At 46.4% G+C, this 24,544-nt stretch overlaps 3 protein-coding genes and 2 non-coding genes across 7 annotated transcripts; 2 read left to right on the forward strand and 3 right to left on the reverse strand.

Annotated features, from left to right (window-relative positions):
• The first annotated feature begins 222 nt into the window (after nt 1-222).
• On the forward strand, nt 223-13,040 carry KIF2C (kinesin family member 2C). 3 transcript variants are annotated; one of them, XM_065739851.1, is made up of 21 exons: nt 223-305; nt 384-478; nt 994-1,098; nt 1,317-1,365; nt 2,759-2,806; nt 3,750-3,869; nt 4,975-5,075; nt 5,349-5,444; nt 5,944-5,998; nt 6,085-6,247; nt 6,511-6,601; nt 7,071-7,134; nt 7,451-7,542; nt 7,736-7,878; nt 8,817-9,021; nt 9,471-9,581; nt 10,010-10,077; nt 11,508-11,616; nt 11,707-11,823; nt 12,180-12,306; nt 12,581-13,040. In XM_065739851.1, exons 1-21 carry the CDS (start codon nt 242-244, stop codon nt 12,658-12,660), a joined length of 2,103 nt encoding a protein of 700 aa, XP_065595923.1. In that variant the 5' UTR covers nt 223-241; the 3' UTR covers nt 12,661-13,040. The 3 variants fall into 3 exon arrangements, with proteins under 3 accessions (XP_065595923.1, XP_065595931.1, XP_065595939.1); XM_065739859.1 differs by having other exon boundaries at nt 2,765-2,806; XM_065739867.1 differs by lacking the exon at nt 2,759-2,806.
• On the reverse strand, nt 10,848-20,029 carry ARMH1 (armadillo like helical domain containing 1). Its single transcript, XM_065739879.1, is given in 11 exon segments — nt 10,848-10,912; nt 13,921-14,029; nt 14,634-14,711; nt 15,493-15,622; nt 16,447-16,513; nt 16,607-16,711; nt 17,807-17,934; nt 18,085-18,268; nt 18,839-19,005; nt 19,399-19,467; nt 19,812-20,029. Coding segments are annotated over 11 exon segments (1,263 nt in total). The 5' UTR covers nt 20,024-20,029; the 3' UTR covers nt 10,848-10,898.
• Nucleotides 16,785-16,899, reverse strand: LOC136055399 (U5 spliceosomal RNA). Its single transcript, XR_010622858.1, has one exon. It is a non-coding gene; the product is annotated as a U5 spliceosomal RNA (small nuclear RNA).
• Nucleotides 17,391-17,505, reverse strand: LOC136055354 (U5 spliceosomal RNA). Its single transcript, XR_010622845.1, has one exon. It is a non-coding gene; the product is annotated as a U5 spliceosomal RNA (small nuclear RNA).
• Nucleotides 20,030-21,764: 1,735 nt separating the features above from the next.
• Nucleotides 21,765-24,496, forward strand: TMEM53 (transmembrane protein 53). Its single transcript, XM_065746388.1, has 3 exons — nt 21,765-21,860; nt 22,160-22,272; nt 23,618-24,496. Exons 1-3 carry the CDS (start codon nt 21,806-21,808, stop codon nt 24,278-24,280), a joined length of 831 nt encoding a protein of 276 aa, XP_065602460.1. The 5' UTR covers nt 21,765-21,805; the 3' UTR covers nt 24,281-24,496.
• The last annotated feature ends 48 nt before the right edge of the window (nt 24,497-24,544 follow it).

Consider the following 24,544-nt stretch of genomic DNA (forward strand, 5'->3'; position numbering starts at 1 on the left):
GGAGTGCGGCCACTGCGCATGCGCGCTGCCGCACTTCAGCGCCGAACTACACTTCCCGCCCTGCACTGCGGCGCCGTCGCCCATCCCCCCGCTGTGAGCGCCGGGCTCTCCGCGCGCAAGGCACGCAGGGATTCGTGGTCCTCCCGCCGCATTCTCCCGGTAGGCCCTGCGGCGCGCGGCGTTTAAACGAGCGGCCGTTGCTCTGCCGTGTGTGTTGCCGCTGGGGCGGGAGCGCCGTGCCATGGATCCGCAGCTTTACCGCCGCGTTTGTCCCGGTCGCGTCGTTAACATCCAGCGGAGCAATGGTGAGTGGCGTGGGGGCGCCGCGGGGCTCTGCGCCGCGGGGTCGGGCGCCGCGTTCACGGCTCGTTCCTTCCTCCCAGGTGTGATCCACAGAGCGACGGTGAAGGTGGTGAACGTGCAGCAGTGCTCCGTGTCCGTGGAGTGGTGCGAGGCGGGCGTCGTTAAGGGCAAGGAGGTGAGCGGGCCGCGGGTGGGCCCGGCCGGTTTGCGGCTCTGTAATTGCCGGCGAGAACGGAGGTGTGTCGGCTTATGGATTAAACGCTGAACCCAGGGCATAAGTAGCTCCTCGGAGTTTATTTCAGTAAGCGCGATCACGCAGTAACCTCTTAATGCGCTGCTCGCGCAGAAGTCGCTGTGATTTACTAAGATTAGCTGGAAGAGATTAAAGTGCTCGGTGTGCTTTGCCGATCCCTCGTGCACAGAGCTCTTCTATGGCACCCGCAGAGCTGCGTGGTGTTTGGCAGGTGAGGGTAAATGTCATAAGTAGCGTGTTTCTTCTAGCATGATTGGATGTAGATTACTCAAATGGAGTTTGAATGGTTGTCTCGCCCTTAAGGGCAATTTTAACTCAATGTTTGGCCAGCAGTGGTTCAGCTTTGTTTGCTTGTCCTGAAAGTCAACGCTAAAAATAATAATAATAACACTAGCAGCAATATTTTACTCTGTCAAATCTTCTCTTTGCTCTTGCAGGTTGAAATTGATGATCTGGTAGCAATAAATCCCGAGTTATCCGAAGAACTGCCTGCTACAGAAGTGAAAGAGAACCTTCCTCTGCTGGGGAGCGTAACCGTGCAGGTACGTGCTTCAGTTTCCTCAGAGATGACAGCAGCACACTTAAAACCAGGTCTTGTTATAACTAATGCTGTCGGTCTTACAAGTTAGAGACATCTGATTTTTGTGGTCTGTCTCACAGTCTTTAATCAGAAATCCTTGCTGCATTAACGTTATTCTGTATTGCTGTCCAAGGTGTTGATGGCTCGTTCTGATGATTAACTGTGCTCATTGTTTTCCAGAAACAGAAGCGTAGGTCAACTCTTTCCAAAATTCCTGCTCCACGGGAAGGTGAGAAAACACGTTCTACCACATCCCTGTGAAACTGTGGTCTTCTGTTGTGGACACGGTATTCCAGTTTAGTGCAGCATACAGCTGCCTGTTCAGGCAATGCTAAAAAGAGCATGCCAGTTCCTATCAACACTTTAGACTCCTTGAGTGCAGAACCTCTGCTAACCAATTGTTCTGCTGTTCCTGTGTGCTGGGATTTTTTTTATGTTTTCTATGTGCCGTAGCTTAGTGTTTTGTCTGTACAAGGTTCTGACTGAAGACAGAAGAGAAAAAAAACTAAGTACAATGCTCAGAAGGAATTTTTTTCTTGAGGTGCTGGGAGATGGGAAATCCACGTGTTTTCTACTTTTTAGCTGGCTCTTGTTTTTGAGTTGGAAGTGACAGCATTACAGGTCTGTTTATAATATAGTCGAGTGATACTGATGTTGACTGACTGTAGGTTTAATAATTGTCTTAATGTCATAGCTGGCCAAAACTTTTGCTTTTACATGAACTGTGAATGGATGCATTTATCTGGTAGTCTTGTATATAATGCAAGACAAGGGAAAATAGTATTGGAAATCAACAGTATGAATCCCCTTGTACCTGAGAAACAGGAGCACTCCAAGAAACTCAATATTTCAAAAGTTGTTCTATACTAGAGTGTGCTGATCTTTCTCAAATGCAGAGAATTCTCCATAGATCTTGTGACTTAGCAAGAACAATGTGGTAAAGTAGCAATTATCTCTAGACAAATCAGTTAATGGACAGCCAGCTGGAAAAATAAAGGTGTTTTAATTCAGACAGTGACTGATCGGGGGGGTGGGGAATGTCCTCAAAGAGGTTGCTGCTTTCCTGACATATCAAGTCTAATTACAAGTCTGAAGTGTTTGTTGCCTTTGCTTCTGGCACAGTCACGTCCGTAGTGACCTGCTAAGAGTGCCAGAAGGAAGCAATTTGTCAATCATCAAATATTAGCTATGTTATAGTTGCACTATGTGACTATCAGGAAGCATGTCTCGTAGCAAACTCTACTGCACTAATTAGGAGGCTAATGTTGACTTCAGGAGTCAGTCCTTAGACTAACCAAATCAAAGATCAGAAGGTGTTCTTCTCGTTCAGGGAAGTGAGAGAAGCAGTGCTTTTAGGATGAACTTGAAAACAGATGCTGCCTAAGTTCTGTGAAGCAGTAAGAATTTTAGAAGATGCTGTGTATTCTCATGTACTGAAATAACTTGAATCAAACAATTTAGATGGAGTAAGTCCTCTGATGTGTATGCCTGTCCAGAAGCACTATCATTCACAGATGAAGCGTTTCTGAGTTTGTGATTTAGTCAGGTCTGGGAGTGTTTGACAGGAAATGGAATAACGTGTCATCTGAGTATAATTAAACTGATTATTTTTGTTCTTAAAGTTGCAGCAGTGACATCTAATGTCTCTGCACCTGCGCAGAAGATTGCAGGTAAAAAATTCAACACACGAGCACTGATTTTTCATGGGCACAATTGTAAGGAATTTGAATCAGAATTGAAGCTGAAGTTTGTTTCATATTAAGTATTATTTTCTTTGAAATCATAGTGATTAATTCTGGATAAATTCTTGTGATTGCTGGAGCTTAGTTCTGGTTTTCATAGCACACTTCTATTTTTCATACCAGATTTGCTTTCTATTAAGGTGAACGTTCCTGTCCCTTCCTCAGGAAGCTCTGCAAGTGATTTGATCTTGATGAGAGAACAATACCTTAGACAGCCTCCAAAAAGACACTTTGTGAGGATTTCACATTGTGATTGTGTAGAGTCCTTTATCTAAAATTAGTGTCATTAAGGTGCCACTCCACTGTGGCACCACACAGTATCTTTACTGGGCTTGGGTGTTGTGGTAGGTGTGATCCAGCCCCTGATCAGTTTTATCTTTGGATGCAGAAGAAATGATTTTTATCCTGGCTTTCCTAGATAAAGATAACTCAATGTGTAGTCTGTAAAGCAAAATTAGTGGTGTAGCCTTGGATAAATGCATTTTAAGCTGCAGCTAGATTGCAGTTCTACTGTCACCATCAGTTAATTTGTAGCCCTGGAGGTGTAAAGCTTCAGAGGATTTTCCATTTGTCTGTGATGTAACTTCTTCCTTCCTAGATGTTAAGATTTGGAACAGCTATAATAGCGAATCCCCAGTGGTATCTGGAAAGAAATTAACTGATGCTGCAAATCTGGAATGAACTGTTTGTTTTTCTGTAGTGGTCATTTCTCACCCACCTACTTTTCCAGCACTGCTTTTTCTTAGACTTTGCTAATGCATCAAATTTGGAAATGGTCTTTTTAATCGCAGCCTGTACATCTGAATGTATGATTGTTTTCAAATGCCTGGCTGTCTGATATGTGATGCTGACCTTGAATTTGTTTCCAAAGCTGTGCGTGGCCGCTCTAGAATGTCTGTCATCACCGAATCTCAGCACAACCTCCAGGAAAATGAGATGGGTGTGGATGCCTGTACTTCTATGCAAATAAGAAACAACTTGGCAGTTGCTGGTGAGTAGAGAGAGAACCTAGAGAAGTGTTGATATGAAGCAACGTGCTTTGTATGTATTTAATTAGGTAAACTGCAATCTAGGAATAGGAACAGCCCCTACCCCCTCACATATAAAACAGGAGGGGGAGGTCCAATGCTATGTAAATATCCAGGGCTTCTGTCTGAAAGGGTTGTCAAGGGACTTGGGAAACAACACTGCTGAAGAATAGTGTATTTCCATAACCAGACAGCTGCAGCAGGTCTTGTGGTTGAATGTGGCACCTGCATAACAGCATCAAGTAGCGTTCACAGGGCAAGTGGGAAGCAAAGTGCCTCAATGCTGCTGACAGCAGGCTCTGACTATACTGGTAGTAGTTTTACATATGCTGGCTGAGTAAAGTAAGAACTTGAGCCTGCTTAAATTATTGTGAAACTTAGTTATCTATCTCAACCAGACCTTCTCCATGTATAGTTGTGGGCATGCCTCACGAAGTATGCTTTCTGAAGGCAGCCAAATAAGAGGTTTGATATTCTTGCCTAGCTGATGTAGCACTGATCTGTAGCTTTGAATAAAATCTGGTAAGTAGTGAAGGATTTAATAACTGTTTGCATGCAGGCTTTAGTAAATTCTCTGAACCAATCCAGAATGAGAGCTGAGGGAATACCTGTGGTCTGTGGGACTTTAAAAATAAGAAATAGTTCTTGATCTTTGGGTTCCACTTATTGTTTTTGGTCTGGCTTCTTCCTGCAGCTGGCCGAACCAGGGCTAGTAGGCTGCGCTGTGCTCCAGGAACTGTGCTTCCAAATGGAAATGGCATTACAGAGGATAATCTGCCTTCTGCTAGAATACAGAGCCCAGGTACCAGGGAGCAGTGGCTAAGAAGTGATTTGCCAGTCAGTGATGCATCACTGTGCTACTTTGTGTACTCCTAGACTAGCACTTTGAAAAGTTGGCTTTGGCAGTAAGACTGAATGTCTTAAATATTTTTATTATGAATGTGTAATTCTGTCATAGCAGTATTTCCTTAGAAATGCTGCCCTTAGGGCAGTGGTGTGGTTTAAAACATTGTGCCTAAAACACAGGGTGTAAATTTAATCAAAGGAAATGCTTTCATTTTTATCTAGTTCGAAGAAAATCTAACATTGTGAAAGAGATGGAGAAGATGAAAAACAAGAGAGAAGAAAAGAAAGCTCAAATTAGTGAAATCAGGACAAAACGTGCACAGGTGTAGTACCATACCAGAAAGGGGGATACTGTAGGGTAGTATATTGTGGTAGTTGAAACCAAAATGTATTTTGGATGAGCTTTGTTCTTAATTCATCCTTTAGAAAAGCTTTGATTCGAGTTTCAGAATGTTCTCAATCGCATAGCTTTGAAGTGAATTACTTCTAACAATGTAATTGATCATGTTCAGTATGCTCTGGGGATATGTATGTATAGATTTTGTTATGACAAGTTAATTACCTTTGTCTGTCTTGGTTTTGTTTTTTACATTCAGGAAGTTGACAGCAGTTGTCCGAACTGGGAGTTTGCACGGATGATCAGGGAATTCAGAGCAACTTTAGACTGCCAGCCAATATCTATAACTGACCCAGTAAGGAAATGCTGTGGCCACTGACTGCAGCATAAACTATCTGACTTCTTTATTTTGTACTCAGGGTTTTAGCATGTGAGCAAATTAGTGGGAAATCCTGATCGTATTGTGATCCTCAGGCACCTGGTAGTAAATGTGAGGTCACTAACCTGTCCAGCTTAGGATAAGTTGCCTTGCATTACTTTGCATATAGCAATGTCAGAGAGACTCCCCTTTGAAAATTATCATGTGAAGTTTTGTGTGTAACATCAGTATTGTTTTTAGAGCTTGTAAATGTCAGAGTATTTTACATAGTAGTTTAGTTTGCTTTAGATGTAGGTATGAATAAATAAAACAGGCTATTACTCTGTAACATAGTGTTAGAGTTGTACTCTGCCTTTGTACCTCTCTGAAGATAATCAGTGTATACAGAAGTTGATGTGAGGAAACAAGAAATTTATCTCTGTGGTTCTAAGGATGCGAAACTGGGAAATAATCACTTGTTCTCCTCGCTTCTTAGATAGAAGAACATAGAATCTGTGTGTGTGTTAGGAAGCGACCTCTGAATAAACAAGGTGAGTGTACTGACAAAGCAGCTCTGATCTGGAGCAATTTGATGTGACTTTTTCATGTTAAAACTGAGAGTCTTTTCTATCAACAGAAATAAACAAAAAGGAATGTGATGTGATTACTGTTCCAAGCAAGTGTGCCCTGCTGGTGCATGAGCCAAAGCAGAAAGTGGACCTAACGAAGTACCTCGAAACCCAAACATTTAGATTTGACTTTTCATTTGATGAATGTGCTTCTAATGAAATGGTGTACAGGTAATGCTTTCTTCTCATTGGAGAGACTTTCAAGATAAAAGCACTGAGCTATGGCTAAGTGACAGCCTGGCTTAAACTGCTACTTGAAATAAATATAAAATTCCCTGGTGGAAGAAACTGAAGAACTAAGAAGTCTAACACGTAGTTTTTGTGTGGCCTTCCTACCTATCTAAGGGTTTGCTTTTATGTGCTTTGTTAGGAAAACTGATAAAACAGGATGTGAACTGCTTGCCTTAACTGTCTCTTACCTTCTGAATATCCAGGTTCACTGCTAGGCCTCTTGTACAGACAATCTTTGAGGGTGGAAAGGCAACGTGTTTTGCGTATGGTCAGACTGGCAGTGGCAAGACGCATGTAAGTTTTCCTCTAAAGAATCAACTTTTTTAGCTTTAGGTAAAGTATGTTGAAGTCCTTTGTTATAGGATTGTACAAGGAGCTTGAATCTTGAGGGCTTTTTGTCATAAACTGTTAATACTTTTAGTTCTTAGTCCTCCTTTTCTGTAGCTTTAAGTATTAGTAGGTTTCTTCTGGAGTTGTGAGGAAAATAACATCTTCCTCGCAGAGGAACAACTCCTTTGAACTCTGATGGAGCAGCTATCACTCCAGAGCCTTGCAGGCATTTAGCTGATGCTTTGCATGGTCCAAGTCTTGTCTCTAAACTGACAGAGAAGCAGAAAATAACTCAATTGTATTGCTGTAATCATCTCATTCACATCAGATCATATACAAGGTAACTTCCTAGTATGTTCTTGGGATTAAAATCAGGTTGCCTGCCTTGCTTTTTGAGCTGCATCTTTCTTCTGATGGCCTTTTCTCTTAATAGACCATGGGTGGAGACTTCTCTGGGAGAGCACAGAATGCCTCGAAGGGCATATATGCTTTTGCATGTAAGTTGATACTTCTTTAGATATGAAAATAAGATTTGTGTGCTCTTCTTAAATAGATGCTTTGTTTCCATAGGATTATTTAAAATGCTTCCAGTTAAAGATGCATAGGGTATTTAAGTTTTGATGGATGACAATGCTGCTGAAACTGGTTTCCAGATGGTAGCATGTCACTAATTGTTCTGTTAGAATTTGTTTAGGATGGCTGTCTTTCAGCTGCTAGTCATTGCATCATGGCAAGTGATATTCAGCAGTAATTCAAGTAGTAACTGGGACATGTTTTAAACTAGTTAACTAAGATCCAGTCTTTCCTCACCAGCACAAGATGTCTTCCTTCTTCTAAGCCAGCCCAGGTACAGGAGTCAGGACCTGGAGGTCTATGTAACTTTCTTTGAAATATACAATGGAAAGGTATAACTTCTTGTTTTCTTTTAATCCTGGCCTGACTTTGGCTGTGTGTTTCACATGTAACTGAATTAAACTTACTGTTTTTTGTAGTCTGTTAAGCCTTTGTTAAATGTTATGTTCCTCTACAGCTCTTTGTAAAGCCAGTAGTACAGGAGTCTTTGTTCAACTTTGCCTCAATCTTATTGTCTGAATTTAGGTGTTTGATCTCTTGAATAAGAAGGCAAAGCTTCGAGTCCTGGAGGATGGCAAGCAGCAGGTTCAGGTTGTTGGTCTGCAAGAGAAACAAGTCAGCTGTGCTGAAGATGTCATCAGAATGATTGAAATGGGCAGTGCTTGCAGGTTTGATGCCTTAGAACAATAAGAAATCAATCATGTCTTGTACTTCTGTGTCTGCAAAGAGTGATGTTTGTAGCTGGTGCCTGGATTTCAAACAAGGAGCCTGTTGTTCCAGTAACAGACATGCACCGATCTGTACCTCTGCATGAAAACAAGGGGATTACAGAATGAAGGACTGGCAGGCATGGATTTAGTCTTCCTTCCATGGTGGCCATGTGTTCATGCATCTCCAGTAGAGAAGAAACATTCACATGTGGCATCAAGGCCACATCCCCTCATCTAGGAAGCAGGGACTCCTCAGCTTGGAAGTATCAGCTAATATACTGGAGCACAAGTGGCTCCCTATGAGTTTGCAAGATCAAGGAAGAGCAGCTGGCATCAAGCCATAGCTACAAAAGTACTTACGCTTAACTGCAGGCCAGATAAGTTGTTCTGATAACAGCAAAAAGGCTACATGTCCTTTGAAGATCTCTAAGGAATCCTTGAGAGAAGGATTCTATGGGCCAGCTGTAGGCTTGGCTGTTCAACTTGGCAGGCATGGTTGCAGGTTGGGGTTAGGGCATCTCTACCACTGTACTGGTATGTGTTTAATTAGGGGTTAAGTTCTGTAATAACAAGTATTAGCAGCTATAGCTTATTAAACAGCTGTGGAAATATTACTTGGCCAAGAAGTTGTTTAGTGGGAGGAAAATGCTGTGCTGAAGGTATTTCTTCCAGCTCTGAATGTGTATAAGGTATCAGCAAAGTTATTCTCATGTAGGCTGGCTGAGTTGAGCTGGGCAGCATGATAACAGAAGTGATTCCATAATTCACATAAAGATACCTCAAGTTTGCATGGGTTAAACAACTTAATTAAATGGCTGCAAGTCTTCTCTCATGCTACTGGGACCTTTGAATCTCCAGTGATGCAGTTCTGACACCTGTTTGCATCTTTGCTGTAGGACATCTGGGCAGACTTTTGCAAATGCTAGTTCTTCACGGTCACATGCCTGCTTCCAAATCATACTACGTCAAAGAGGGAAATTGGTTGGCAAATTTTCCTTGGTGGATTTGGCTGGAAATGAGAGAGGTGCTGACACATCTAGTGCTGATCGACAGACACGAATGGAAGGGGCAGAAATCAATAAAAGCTTGCTGGCTTTGAAGGTGAGCTACAGCTCAGAGAGCAACTGGTGCTACTCAACACAGGGATTTTGTTTAAATTTGAGGTTATCTGCTCTGTTCCTTTCCAGTGCAAGGGAAAAGAATAGCTAAAAGGATTTAGTTTTGTACTTCAGTAACCCTGAAAATGATATGTATTATACTTGCTCTTAATGTGTTTCCAGGAAAGCAGTATAGTTGTATAGTCTCGTCAAGTCTGACAATGGCACAGCAATTTCAAGCTTTGTTCAAGTTGTCTTGCTTTTGTTGTTTTCTATGTATGGTGGGTATCAGGTATCCTGTGATAGTCAAATATATGGAGTGTACTTAAAAGGCTATGAAGCGTGTACAGAGCAATAAAGATGAGTCTTCTCCAGCCTGCTGCTGGCTGTAGCTTGCAGAGCTGCTTGAGAAGAGATGCAGATACTACACTCACAAGACTTGTCTTTTTTTAGGAATGTATCAGAGCTTTAGGCCAGAACAAGTCTCACACTCCGTTTCGTGAAAGCAAGTTGACCCAGGTGCTGAGGGACTCCTTCATAGGAACAAACTCAAGGACTTGTATGGTAAATATGTTTGTGACACAGTTAAACCCACTTACTGTTTGTGAGTGTTGCAGCTATCCGGTCAAACTACATGTTCCTCTTCTAGAAGGATGGAATGTTGAAGTGTCAAGACTTCAGTGAGCTTTGCTCTAGCCTCAGTAGGAATAAGGCAGCAGAAGTCATTTTCATACAGTGGATCTACAGTAGTGCATAGTGTGCTCTCAAAGAGATTCACTTCCTGGGAAGGTGCAGCACCACAGGTGCACAAAACATCAATGGAAAACTTGTCACTGGCATGCTCCATAGGAGCCATACAGAAAAACAGGCTTGACCATGTCTTTAACTCTGACCCTTTTTCCTAATGTGTCCCAGCTGCCTAATGAGATCTGGAGGGCCAGTAACTAGAGCAGAAGGCAGATGTGGAACTCACTGTGGCTTTCTGTTTGCAGATAGCGATGATTTCTCCAGGTATGAGTTCATGCGAGTACACCTTAAACACGCTGAGATATGCTGACAGGTAATGCTCTTTCTGACTTGGGGACTCTACTGTTATTGCAGAATATGTTTTGACTGCTGTGTCTTTCTTCAGAGTGTCTCATGTTAGACTTCAAACTACCCTGTTTTTCTTTTTGTAGAAAGTTTACTCTGTTGACAGTATGAACTGAATGGTGACCTCCATCTATAATATGATCCTGACATAACCCTACAGATGATGCAGAACACCACTAGGTGTTTACTATGAACTTCAATATGAGCTAGTAGGGTATGGTACCATTAGAGTTTTTGAATGAAATCTAAGGAACCCAGAGAACTTGGCTGCTTGGTAGCAAATGGTGGGAGCATGGATTTAAATGATCTGTGGTTGGTCTTGGCATCTGTAAGACAGATTGGCAGGGAATGATCCCCCACAGTTCCGTGGGGGTCTTGCTGAACCTTGGAATGCCTGTGAAGATCGGTCTTTACATCTTTGGTGAGATGGCAAGTGAAAATAGGCAGGCTCTGGCTGCAGAGAATGCAGTTTGTATTTTGAGTCTCAACACAACAGCTAAAGAAACAACTAAACCCTTCCCTCTTTCACTAGGTCAGTGGTATTTGAATTTTCCCTTGCAGATGCTGTGTTGCATGGCTCTGTCTGTGGCTGCAGAGCCTGTGACTTCTATCATACGTTAACAAGATAGAACTTGTGTACTTCAGACTTAATAGCTTTCTTCCATTTATGTCATAAAAGTCTTCTTGGTCCCCTCCTTAGCAGGAAGAGAACGTTCCAGATTCTGAAAGAAGAATCATAAAGTTTTGGTTCAGGATTGAAGTTCCTTTTTTTTTCTTTTTGGTGGGCAGTCATTCCTGATCACCTGAAAGCACAAGACAAAACGAAGTATCTGACTTGCACTGTTTCACTTGAGCCTAGTGGCCTCACTGCTAGTGCACAAGTCAAACTCAGGCCACAAGAAAGGGAATACGTAGCCTGAAACTCAGTGGAAAATATGAAGCTGATGCTATAAGCGGGATGAAGTGCCTGACATCTATTCCTAGCTCCATGACATCAGCCATGACTTTTGTCTTCTTTTTTTGGGGGGGGAAGCAGGGAAGGAAACAACCTTATTCCTTTTCCTTCTGTACTAAGTTGATTGTGGCAGACCAAGTTGATGCATCTCTGTGAAAAGTGTTGCTGGCAGTTAGTATTGTGTACAAAAACACTTCTCCCCAGGAGAGGTCCTAACCTGATATGGCTAGACTGTACATCAAAACAAACATCTTTCAGCTTCCTTTCTCACAGCCCTCTGGAGTTTCTATGTGAGCTTGTTCCAGGTATGATAACGTGTGATCTTTCTTTTTAATAAAGCCAAATGCTTTTTGCTGAGGACTGATGGATTGCAGTAGCTGTTTTGTGATACCGTAGCCCTGAAACTGCTGAAAGGTATTAAGTGGAAAATATTCTTGTTGCAGAGTGAAAGAGCTCAGTCCTCATAACGGAGGTGGTGAAATGCAGAATCAAATGGAGATTGAGAGTGAGGAAACGGAAATCAGTGGAGAAAGCTTAGGACTTCGACACAGTGTATGTGTGTGCATTGGGCTGAAAAGATCTAAAGCTGGAAACAATTTGCTGTTTTTACTTGAGCTGCTTACTTGAGCTGTTTTCTTGCAGCTCTCCAAGGATGAGGAGGAAGATCTCTCTCCCCACATGTTCAGTTTCCGTGAAGCTATGATTCAAATTGGTGAACGGGAGGAGAAGGTTGTAGAACAGCTTCGAGAACTGAGACAGGTATGTAAAGATGCCTTCTACATGTTGATAGCATGTTGATAACAGCTTGTCTTGCCTGAACCCAGTGCTATTGGGTAGGCCATGGGCTGTAATTAAATGGTGTTGGTGTTCCATTTCCCTTACTGCCAACTTTTTTCCTGTGGTTTCCTGCCCAACAGGTTAAACTGGGGAATTCTGGTCCTTGTGGCCAGGCCAGTCCCTGTCTCCTCCACCTGGCAACTTGCATCTGCTTTTAATGAGCATATACTAATAGTTGTCTGTAGAAGCTCAGCTCTGTTGATCTGGTGTGCCAGATTCACTGAAACTTCAGTTTCTGGAAAGTCAGTTTCTTACTGTGTTCATTCTTGTAAATACAGAAAATGACAACTGAACTTGACTATCTCCTGGGAATTGCAGAACAACCAGACTATGACCTTGAGACATTTGTGAGCAGAGCAAAGTGCTTCATAGAGGAGAGCTCAAGAAACTTCCTTAGTGCCAGAGGTACGTTAATACTTTTAAGATAGTGTTTTCTCAAGATGTATGTTTTTAATCTGCACTTTCACTGTTTTTTTTATTTTATTTTAAAAGCTCTGAAGTAACACCAGCATATCGTATACTTCTGATCACTTTCCTAGGTGATCACCAGGTTGGACTGGTCCTATTGTCTGCCCTTTTCAAAGTAAAAAGGGCAGCAGTTGAACTACTGAGTGGAACAGCTAGGGCAGGGAATTCAGTTTTCAGATCAGTCCCCTGTCACTCCTTTCTTCCTTTACAGACACACTGGATGCTCTGGAAGTAGCCATGCAACTAGAGGAGCAAGCCAGCAAGCAGATAAGAAAGCATAGGCATCAGTGAAATGAGCTGGTTTGCAAGTGATCTTCTGTATGTTTTGCATGTTTGTCAGTGGTTTGTGTAACTACTATTAAATGCAGTAGGGTGTCTGAGAGCAGCAAACATGGCAGCCTATCTCTCTTCATGTCCTTGTATCAGTACTCTGTAGAGACTCTGCTAGAAATCTCCCCTTGGGAGGTCCTTTATTAATGACAATGGACTTCTGTAATAGAAGTAGATACACATACATAACTTTCTAATATAAATGTAATTTTTGGTTCCAGATATGCTTGAAAACACTGCAAAACTGTTCTAGGAAGAAAATGGACTATAAGTAATAGTTTTTTTAAAAAATCAGTATTTTATGAAGTTCTTTTCAATTAAATAAATGTTCCTGTATTTAATTCAATCTTAAAACATTTCTTGCTGATTTTGCTCAAGTCTTAACAGTCCCCAAATGCTGTCTAGTGCTGTAGTGGTACCCTAATTTCTTGCAGAAGTTTTCTTTTTGAAGTCTTTACACTGGTAATGTTTGCATAAAAACAACTTAAAATAAATGTTCTCTTTTGAAATTCTGCTGGGTAGAACTTTCCAAGCAAGGGGGAAACAGGCATGTTCTAAACAAGTCTTCTGTACCCTAGCAAAGCTCAATATTTTTCAGTGAGTGGATCAGCTCTTTTTAGCAGCAGGCAGGTTAAGTCCCTGTCCCTCCCTCCCACCTAATTAGTTAGGTTAGGCTTCAGCAGTGACCCAGGATGTTACTTCATATCCATATTCTATGGATTTGTGGGCAAATAGTAAACATGCTGCATAAAAAGCTGTGTTCAGCAGTCCATCAAAACCTGTATTTGAGGACAGAAGAGTAAAGCTGCTACTATCTCAGCTGTAGGAAGCTGGGATCCATGACCCTTGTGTGGGGCTATCTAGACCAGGCCACACACAACTTATCCTCTGGAAAGGAGGAGGCAGAGGGCCAGATGAAGGAGGACAGACAAATAGGAGACAGGTGATGCTACTGGGTGCCTCTTATTTGCTCAATTCATTTTCGGGTTTGTTTCCAGAAGGATGAAACAACCCTGTGAACTCAAGTTCCAGTGTGTAGATATACAAATACCAGAGTCATTACTCACTCTTGCCCTAGACCCCAGCTCTGGTCTCCTGGCCTGCCTTACTACCACAGATTATTCCCTTTAATTTCAGTGGCAGATACTAGTCCAAAACAAATGGGGGGTGTGTGAGGCTGGAGAAGGGCTTTTTAATGACTAAGTCCAGCTCTACACCTACCTTCTGCAGACTGCATCTTTGCCATGTCTTTGGGGCTGTCCATTAGATTGGAGGCCAATTCTTCAGCCTGGGCTGGATCTAATTTTGTGTACCAGGTCTCAGGGCAGTCCTGAAACGAGGCAGCAATACTATTAGGCTTTCTTGTAGCACCCAGTGCAACACACTAAGACCACAGCTAGAATGAAAGGGCTGCTGGGCCCTACTGAGTTTAAACTAAAGCACAAGGTAGTTCCCTTGCTCAGTCCTGCTGTTTCTGGCGTTAGTACTCTTGATGTCTAGCTCTGACCAGGGGTAGCTTGTGGTAAAACAGGAGGGACCTGTGTGCAATGAATGAAATTCTGCCTCTACCCTTCTCTAGACCTGGTATGGCTCAGTGCTCTGTGCCTCTACCCCAGGAGCTAGAGAGAGGAGGGTCCTGGATTGCAGGAGCTTGAGTCATCTCTTGCTGTGTTCTGACACAGAGATCCTGCTATTGCAGAAGTAGCAGGTGGCTGAGATCCATCTTTGCTCTCTTTTGGGCTTGAACTAGAGAAATGATCTTGCACATAGCCTGGAGGTGAATACTTCTTCAAAAGGAGCTTGGCTCATTTATAGGCTCTTACTCTAGACTGGATTTTTTTTTTTCCTGTAAGGAGTATAGTTCCTAAGCCTCTGCAAAACAGATCAAGCTCTCCCAGTGCCACTGATAAACTCTGTTAGGGAGGCATGCTTACCTTAAAGAACTGGAACAGTGTGTGTCCTACTGCCTTCCTTACATGTTCCTCCACAAAGGGATACATGCGGACAAAATACTGCAACAAAACAAAGTGGACAGGGATAAGGCGTGTGCATGCTTGTGTATGGAGGTGGAACTGCATGTACAATGTGGCTCCAAGTAACCTCAGTGTTACATGCCCATTACAGTGTCAGTCATCCCCTTCAGCTTCAGTTCTACTGCCAGTGCTTCATGAACACACTAAGGGACAGCTGGTTGGTCCTTTTTCTAACCTTTACCTTATTCCACTGCTGTTCCCCAGTGCCAGCTTGCTCATAAGAGGAGGAAGGGTGTTTGCAGCAGTGCTGTCTGTGCCTCCTCAGGCAAATAGTACACTGCTCTGCATTACCAGATTAGGTCACTCTGAGAAGCCTGATTCTCAGCTGTCCCTCATTCAGTCCCTTTCCCAGTGCTCAGAGTATGGTCCTTCCCCTTCCAGTCATCACAGTCCAGCACCAGCAGGACAAAGTAGCCTGCTAATAATTCTGTGCTAGTATCTAGATCCAGGGAAACTACCTTGGTTAACCACTTAATTGTGTCTGTGCCAGCCACCCAGGGCAAGCTGCAGAGCAGAACAGGTGTGTGAGGGTGACCATTGGCTCCCCAGTACCTTCTTTGTGGTGGCTGGCAGGAGGGAGGCAAACAGCAAGTAGTACAGCTATTTCCTGAATGAATTGCCACTCCTGCCTTTGTGAAATCTGTCTGCTGTGCTCAGAAACAAAAACCTCACTAAAACAGCACAGGAAGCCTTTCTATTCAAGTGTTCTGTAAAGAGGTTGCATGCTATGATATCATCCATCGTGTAACATCACACCCACCTCCAGGGAGACACTGGCATTTCTCTGGCTGAGTGCATAATCCAGGTTCCCCACAGCAACCATCAGGCCATCCACAACTTTCAGCTGGATCAGATCTTCAGCCACTTCTGCTGACTCCTTGGCTAATACACTGCAATAAGACAGGCCATCAACCTCTACCCTGTGCAGGGGAAGGGGCATCCAATAAATTGAGCCTGGCCTTCTTGGTACAGACCTCGTGAGATTCCCATGGAGGCACCAATGGAGAGAAAAAAGAATAAAGAATCTCAAACATTTGATTTGAGTATGACTCGTCAATCATTTAGCTTTTATTTCTAACTGAAAAAGTTATTTAATTATTAGCAGGAGCTTTGTGGTGCATATTAAATCCTGAATGTTAAGAACCCAAGGCTCAAAGTGCAACCACCACCAACATCACTGCTTCTGTGACCATGTCTCTGTACCCCACTATAAACTCATCTTCTTTTGCAGGATATTTTTTTTTTGTTGTCTGCTTTTGCAGAAGTGTTCTCATAGTACTATCTTGTGGACACTGCAGGAAATTCATAATAAATGCATAGACTTTAGCACAAGCAATATAAAGATTCTGCAGTTAATCAGTACTACATTCTTCCATTGGGTGGCTGATGTCACTGTGCCAGAGTCATTGCCCTCTGAGTAAAAAAATTTCTCCTAAAGTGTGACCTACATCCCCCCTCCTTTAGTTTAAAGCCATTCCCCCTCGTTCTATCACTATCAAGACTGTGTAAAAAGTTGGTCCCCCTCCTGATTGTAAGCTCCCTTCGAGCACTGGAAGACTATGATTAGGTGTCCCTGGAGCCTCCTCTCGTCCAGGCTGAACAAGCCCAGCTCCCTCAACCTTTCTTCATAAATGAGGTGCTCCATCTGAGCACCTTTGTGGCCTCCTCTGCACCCACAGCACGCTCCTGTGGGGTTTGCTCCAACTTTCCTTACCCGGTGGCTTTAGCGGTGGCCTGCTGGACGTGGGCCGGCGTCGGCTCCCTCGGGCTCAACGTCGGGTCTGCGGGAGGGAAGCGACAAGGACGCTCGGACACATCTCCAAGACAGGAGCAGGGAAGGGAGGCGATACGGCGCACGCGGTCGGTGTTTGTACCTTGAGCTCGAGCGCTCCTCCCGGGCGGGGTCAGCAGTGCCACGAGGCGGGAGAGCAGGGCGGGCCGGGAACGGCTGGCAGCCAGGGCGGGCATCAGCCGGAATGCTGGGGGGAGATGAAAATAAACGACGCTAAACAGCATTCGCTGTTATCCTCTGTTATTAACCAGCAGTGGGATAGCTCCGCCGAAACGGAGCCTCAAAAAATTCCACGACACTCGTGCTTGTTCCTCTCCACGGAAATCTTTAGTAAAAGGCGAAAGATTTATACGATCTGAAGAGAAACCAGAGTATAACTAACCGCTCTCCCGGCCCTCATCCCACTGCCCGCCCGCCCCGCTCAGCGCACGGCGACCCGCTCTTCTCCGCTGCGCTCCGCTCCGCTCCGCTCCGCTCCGCCCCGCCCATCCCGGTCCATCCCGGCCCCGCACCGCCGCGCACCGCCCCGTCCGATCCCGGCGAACGTTCACGCGCGGGGCGGCGGAACCCGAAGGAGCGCGCGGGGCCGCGCAATGCACGCTGGTATGCTAATAAGCCGTATGCTAATGAGCCGCATGCTAACGAGAGGCGCCACGCCTCCCGCGCCCCACTGCTCACTTGGGGGCGGATCCATAGCGCAGCGCGGGCGGAGCTCGGGCAGTGCCGGGGAGCGGGGCCGGGCAGCGCGGCACTGCGGAACCTGAACGCGCGGGGCTCCGAGGAACCGGGGACGCTTCGGGCGCAGTGACAGCCCCGGCAGGCGGCCGAAGCGCTGCGCTTGCTCTGTTATTAACCAGCCATGGGATAGCTCCGCCGAAACGGAGCCTCAAAAAATTTCACGACACTCGTGCTTGTTCCTCTCCACGGAAATCTTTAGTAAAAGGCGAAAGATTTATACGATCTGAAGAGAAACCAGAGTATAACCCGCCCTCCTCCCGGCCCTCGTCCCCCTGCCCGCCCGCCCCGCCCAGGGCACGGCGACCGCCGCCCGCCCCGCTCCCCGCGGCCCATCCCGTCCCGGCCCCACACCGCCCCGCACAGCGCACGGCCCCGCACAGCCCCGGGCGGCCCCGCGGAGCGGCGGTGCTGCACGGCAGTGCCGGGCGCTGCCCCGCGGTGCGCGCTGGGTATGCAAATCGGATGTTCGTTACTGCTCAATGACCGCCCGCAGCGCACGGTAGGGACCGGCCCTCCCCGCTCTGCGCGGCGGGGCGGCTCGTACCTTCGTAGCGAGCTTCGGGCTGTGCCGAGCCCAGCGCTGATAGCAGCGGTGTCACTAGCGCCGGGGGGGTCTCTCCCAGCGATTCCTGCGGGACAAAGGCGGGTTAAAGGTGGTGGGTGCGTGCTGTGCTCCCTGCCGGTGCCCTATGGGCAACCCTAGTTAGTGTGGGGAATGGGGCCGGGCCTTTCTCTGCAGCGTAACTGCGGGCTTTCCAGCCCCTGAGGGTCGGAGAAGCACAAGGGGGGCACTCTTTGTCCCACCGCTCACCTGCATGTCACAGTGTCTGCAGAGCCAGCTGCTGGGCGTGGGGAGAGCTGCACGGCAGCACTGCCAGCAGGCCGCTGTACACTTGATTCTGGTACTTGGGGTTGCCTTGGCCCAGAGAGCCCAGCAGGATCTGTACCTCCTCCCGAGCCTCTGCTGAGGTGCAGTTGGCCAACAGCTCTGTGTGGGATTGCACACCTGCATGGAGAAAGAGATGCTAAGTCTCATGCCAGCACTGCTAAGGATTCCTCTGCTCTTGGAGAAAGCTGTGACTGCAGGTATCACCCTATAAGCCACCAGCAAAACGAAGCATAATCCCAGCTACAGAGCAATGAATGGTGTTTGACTTCTACCATCCAGGAGAAAAAGATAACAGGGATAAATATTGTACTGTTCTTTCAAAAGATACATGCCACAAAAGCCTCAGCCTCCAGAAGGGAAGGCTGGAAGGTTTGCAGTAGGCAAACACTGCAGGTAAGAATATAAACTGTTGTGTGATTTTTGCAGTAGCAGTTGTGAGCAGTGGGAGAGCAGTAGTGCCTCAAAAGAAATGACTGTAAAGAAAGCAAGCTTATTAAAAATTGAGAGAGTGGATGAAATGCAACTGCTCAACAATAGCTCCCTCCAGCCAGCCCCAATGCTGCAGCACTCTGCTGTCTGGTAGCAGAGGAAGGAGTGGCTCAGTGCTGCAAGCAGCCCTGGGGCCAGAGGTCAGGGAGAACATCCTCTCCTGAATTAGGAAAAAGCACAGGTGGACGTGCTGCCTACCATAGCTTTCACAAATGAGCTCCTTGTACATCCTGCCAGTGTTTGCGATGAGCTGAAGCAGCTTTACAGACTCCCTTTTGTCCTCTTCTTTCAGGTAGTTCAGCCCTAGTATTTCCAGGAGCATCAAGACACCTCCAATCTCCAGAAATTCAATTATGTATTTGCGTCTGCATGGATGGGGGAACAAAGCCAAAAATGTCACCTGCCTTGGAGCACATCTTCTTGAGTGAGCACACCTCGCTATAGCAGGGCTGTGGGGCCTGGACGCTGAACATGAGGCACCTGAGGCTTAGCTAGGACAGAGCTTTGCTGCCAGAAGGTCACCAGCTACAGCTTTAACCCTGTGCTCTTTTCAGATGCTGAACCACAGGCACAGAAAACCCCATCCCTGTACTGAGGCTCCCACCACGCTCTTTTCACACTGTGTCAGTGACCCAGTGGTTCTGAAGATGGGCAAGCTGTGGATTTGGATTTGAGAGCATCTTAGAGCAAACCACAACCCCATCACCTGCATGCACCTTCCCCACAGTACCTCTCAGGCAGAGAGCTTCTGTACTCACCCACTTGCAGCAGATAAGAAGACACCAATCGACTTGAGCAGCTTGTTGATGCACGTGCTGTACGTGTAGCTGTTTGATAAAGGAGAGAATTAGAGATCATCTCAGTGTTCCCCAGGCATCTTTGTCAGTGTGGAGGTCTGAACCCGGGTGCACTCTTTGTTAGAGGGAGCATGGATCTTCCTCTAAAAGGCATGCAGGTGTTCCTGATTCTAGGTTCTGAATTCTAGGTCCTTGAGAGACAAGCAGTATGACTTTCCCTTCAGTTCCATCTTCAGATAGCATTTTTTTTTTCCCTGCAGCTGGATCTTTACACAGAAGCTCATTCTTTAAACATTCTTTTTTTTTTGGTAGAGAACTTTCCCTTCCTCTCCATCCCACTAGCACGTGCCACCTTTGGCTTTCCAAGGACAAAAAGATACATCATCCTCAGCCATGCTGCCAGGCGAGCCAGAAACAAGCTGGCTCCCTGGGAGAACTCCAGCTCCAGCTCTGGTTCTGTCTTGCCGTTATTGCTTCTAATGAAGTTGTCTAGGATGTGGCTTTGAGCAACTTTGTGAGCATTGTCCCATTCTTGCAGGAAAACCATGAGCTTCCTGATGGCCTCCTGCTCTTTGACAGATCCCATGATCAGTTCTGCCTAGAAAAAAAGGGAGAAAGAAGTTTAAAAAAGGCCTTAAATGTAGGAAGAAATATCTGTATTAAGGAACTACCATAATATTTAAGATCTCTGAGAATATTAATATGAAAACTTCTACTAGCCATTAATTGCGTCTTATTTTCCTTCATACTCATACATTCTTTTCTCTGCTGTGTTAATACAGTCATTTTGATGTTACTCATTCTCCTCTCTTTGGCTTCTTATTAGCCCCACAGCAAGAACACTACCTCTCATATCTGACCTACCCGAGAGTAAGTAGGGTTACATGAGGACACAGGTGTGGATTTATGGGGACAGTCAAGGGTCAATGCCTGGTAGTGCAGCATGCTCTCCTGTGGGTGCGCTGAGCTCTTTGAACTGGGCCCAAATCCACTCCAGCAGGATGAGTGCCTGGGGACCTTTGGCCTGGTGGACTCTAGCTCTGTTTCTTTGTCGTCTCATTTCTGTGTGCGCATTCTGAGTTTTCAATGGTTTATCATTAAAAGAGCTAAGACTATGTGAAATAACAACTTTATGGAAGAAGACAGGAGATCCAGAAACATCCTTTGTCTGCACTTCCTTCAATCCTGTAAAGCAGTATGCACTTTACCAGATTACTCTGCCTTGCTTTTATTTCAGTATGAAATCCCCTAACCCACCGTGACGAATGTGAGAGTGCCCTCAGCGACTCAAAAATAACTTTCTATTGCTGTTATCAGAAGCTGGCTGGAAACGATAACCAAGAGCTGGAAATGCATCGTGGTGACGGTAAACAAAGACTTCAGAGAGCTGGCTAAGATAACTGAGAACTGTGGTGAGATGAAATTTCATTCAGGAGTTAACGGCTCTGCAGAGAGTCTGTGTCCTTGGCAGGGCGTTTTCAGGATCTCCTTTGCAGGGGAAGCGGGTTTAAAATAAATCCATTTTCCCAAAATAGTTGTGATTGAAAGTGTTATTAGCCATAACAAATGTTAGTGCTGACAGGAGAATGGCCTGCTAGGGGCCTCTGGTGAAACAGTCAAGTGAAAGTCATATTTCACATTACTGCAAGCATTTTCCTGTGATTTACAGAATATTTGTGAAACATTACTTGCAAGGCATATGATTGATATGGAGAGAACAGCAGTGAGCGGGGGAACCTGTATTTCACAGAGACCGCCCGCATGAAATTTACAGTCCCATAAAGAGCTCCTCTGTCCTCCACAGAGATCTTGTTAAAAGAACTTTACAGCCTGAAACATCCCCAAATTGATTCTAAATTGATGTTTCTGTATTTATGGTCGAGATGCCGCCGCTATAACGCTGCCCTATTTTAAAGCCACGCTGACACGTGAGGACTGTAGCGGTACCACCTGGCCCCAGGCAGGCAGGATCTGAGCGGGTTCGCTCCGGCCTGGCCCAGCCCGGTGTCCCCGTTGTCCCCGCTGTCTCCGGTGCACCGCCCGCTCTGTCACCGCGGTTCTGTGCCCAATTCCCCCGGCCCGGCCCCGAGGCCCTCACCTTCCCGCGCGGGGCGGACACCCTGCGGAGTAACTGACACCAAGCCCAGCCAATCCTCGCTCGCCTCGGCCTCCTCTCGGACCAATGCGCGGGAGAGTTCTCGCCCGATAGGCGGAGCTCCCGACCAGCGGGGGTTGCTAAGGCCGCGTTGCTGCGGAAGTGGGAGGTGAGGTGCCTTTCCTTCCTATTGGCTGCGGGCCGCGAGAGGGCGGAGCTTCCGGTGGAGAGAGCGGAAGCGGCGGGTGGATGTGAGGCGGGCAACGGGCAGCCATGGGGGCCGGCGGGATGGAGGCGGCGGTGGAGCTGGCGCCGGGGGCGGCCCGCGGTGAGGGGTGGGACCGAGGGGAGATTGGAGGCCCGAGGGCGGAGTCTGAGGGATTCGTGGGGGCGGGGAAGTGTGGGGCCCGGGTGAGAGGGGCTGTAGGGGTATTTGTGGGGACGGAGTGGGGGGACGGGCCCTTGTGGTGCTGCCGAGGGTGCTGTGCTCACCCGGATAGGGGCGGTGAGCTGCTCGCAGCGCGCTGGGAAGCTGCCTGTTAGCTTTGTCACCAGGCGAGTTGCTGTCACCTTCAGAGCCTGGCAGACTTGAGGCTAATTAACTTGAAACCCTACGGTGTGTTTCAGGGAGCAGCACGGAGGAAGGGCACGCAGATGGGCAGCCCGTGGTGATCCTTCTGGGCTGGGCAGGCTGCCAGGACAGGCATCTGGCCAAGTACAGCGCAGTCTACAGTCAGAAGGTGAGCAGCTTGCTTATGCCTTTATGACACTGTCATGCAGCTCTTGGGGAAGACTGTCCCTATTCTGAGTTGTCTTTATGCTGCTCGTTGGTGAAATCACTCTAAATCCTCTGTCTGAAGTCACTAGGTGGTGAGCTCTTGTTGTCCTTGAAAGCTCCTTGTGTCCAGCAGCAGTGTTACCTAACAGCTGCTGATGTCATCTTTGTGCATGTAGCTGAGATAAAAATACTTCCTTGGAGAAGTTTTCTGTGGTTATGTGAATCACTGGAGTGTTTTAGGGCTTTTGAAGTTAACTACATCAGCTGTCCAAGCAGACAAATATGTGGGGGGAAAGCAGTGCTTTTAGTGCTTGCTGATGGGCTGCAGCACAGACTTTGCAAGGGCAGACTGGGGCATGACAGATGTATCAGCAGCTTTTGTTCTTCCAACTTCTCCTTTCTGTGCTGATAGTCCATATAAATGTTCATTCACATTTGTTCTAACCTGTCTGAAACAGGTGCCCTGTGATAGAAATAACTGCTTGTTGGCAATTCCTTGTGTTTGAACAAGAGGTCTGTCCACATGCTAGTTCTTTAAGCTACAGTATCTTCCTTTTGTCTTACTGGAATGACTCCAGCTGGTGGCATTGGGACCTATTTGAGATTTTATTTTGGTCAGCATTCAAGAATCTTGTATTTCTCCAAACTTGTTTCAGCTACAGGTGGCTAAATTTGTACATAAACAAGTGTGTTGTTAATGTGTAATCCAGTGTGAGAGTCATGGATTGGCTTGTTCCAGGGAAGAATTAATTGTTGAGCAATTATTGCAGCTAAGAGATGCTGCTGATCGGGTGCGGTTAAGTGGCAGCATGCCAACTGCTGTGGAAATACTTTTCTCTCAGAAAGTTGCTGGTACTGGGAAAGGACAGGGAAGCTTTTCTTAGCACCCTGATGAGGAAGTGGCTGCAACCCTGGCAAGGTGGTGTAGAGAGCTCGGTTTGAAGAACTTGTCTTCTTTTCTGCTTAGTTCAGTGCCCAGAAAGCTCTGGGAGGGAGGGCTTGGAAAGGATCTGGAATGTCATTCAGGCCTGCTGCTGCTGCAGAAAGCTTTTGATAAGTCTGTACTATGTTGTTGAATATAATCCTATATGAATGAGTCAGAGAATATTCTGAGTTGGAAGGGACCCACAAGGATCAGCAAGTCCAACTCCTTTCATGCTGATGCTTTGCTACTAACACTGAAGAGTCTCTCCTGGCCCCGTGATCTCTGTTGAAAATCTGTTACTTCATGGTACAGCTGCTTGCCTGCTCTGTAAAAGTTACAGCCCACACCAAATATGTGTGGGGTCTCTTTCTGTCCTGTTTAGGGGTGCACCGTCATTCGCTACACAGCCCCGTGGAGGATGGTATTCTTCTCTGAGAGCTTTGGCATCCAATCCCTCCAGACCCCTGCTAAGAGACTCTTGGAGCTGCTCTTTGACCACAGCATTGAGAACAGACCGGTGCTCTTCCACGTCTTTAGCAACGGTGGTGCCATGCTGTACCGTTACATCGTCGAAGCACTTCACTCTCAGCAGCCCTTTGAGAACATCAGAGTCGCAGGCACTGTTTTTGATAGTGCCCCTGGCAGAAGAAACTTGAGAGGAGCCCTTCGTGCCTTGGCAACTGTCTTAGCATCTGTGAACGTGCTGCTCAGGTATCTCCTTATGCTCACTTTTGCTACTACTGTGGTCCTGCTGCGGATCGTGCTGTACCCACTGACTCGCTTCATCCACGAGAACCACTACGATGCGCTGCTGAAGGCGCCCTCGCGATGGCCTGAGCTCTACCTCTACTCCCAGGCAGATGCCATCATCGATGCCAGCGATGTGGAGCACATGGCTGACGCCCGGCAGCAGCTCGGTGTCTCCGTGAAAGCTGTAGACTTCACAGATTCAGCACACGTCAGCCATATGCGGGTGTATCCCACCTACTACAGCACTCTGTGTACCACTTTCCTGTCTGACTGTGCCAGGGGCTGGCCTCGTTAGTGGTGCAGTGGCCTCCCTCGTTTGCCTCTGCTTTGCTCACGTGCAGCGGGGAATGTCATCCCCTTTGCCTTTATGGCTTTGAAGGGAGGAGAGTAGAGACTTGGTGCTTTTTTTTTTTTTCCCATCGAAGTCTGAAAGCCTCCTTGAGCTAGCCGTGTCACAGCAAAAAGTAAATCTAGAGTAATGTAAGGAACTGAAGGTGCTGCAGTCCCAGCCCAGAGGTGTCACGGACCGAAGTGACGTGGAGCGTTGTTTCTTCCTGTC

Source organism: Cyrtonyx montezumae, unplaced genomic scaffold (assembly GCF_038088225.1).
Source record: "Cyrtonyx montezumae isolate F1298 unplaced genomic scaffold, pur_monq_1.0 scaffold_1, whole genome shotgun sequence".
Taxonomy (NCBI): domain Eukaryota; kingdom Metazoa; phylum Chordata; class Aves; order Galliformes; family Odontophoridae; genus Cyrtonyx; species Cyrtonyx montezumae.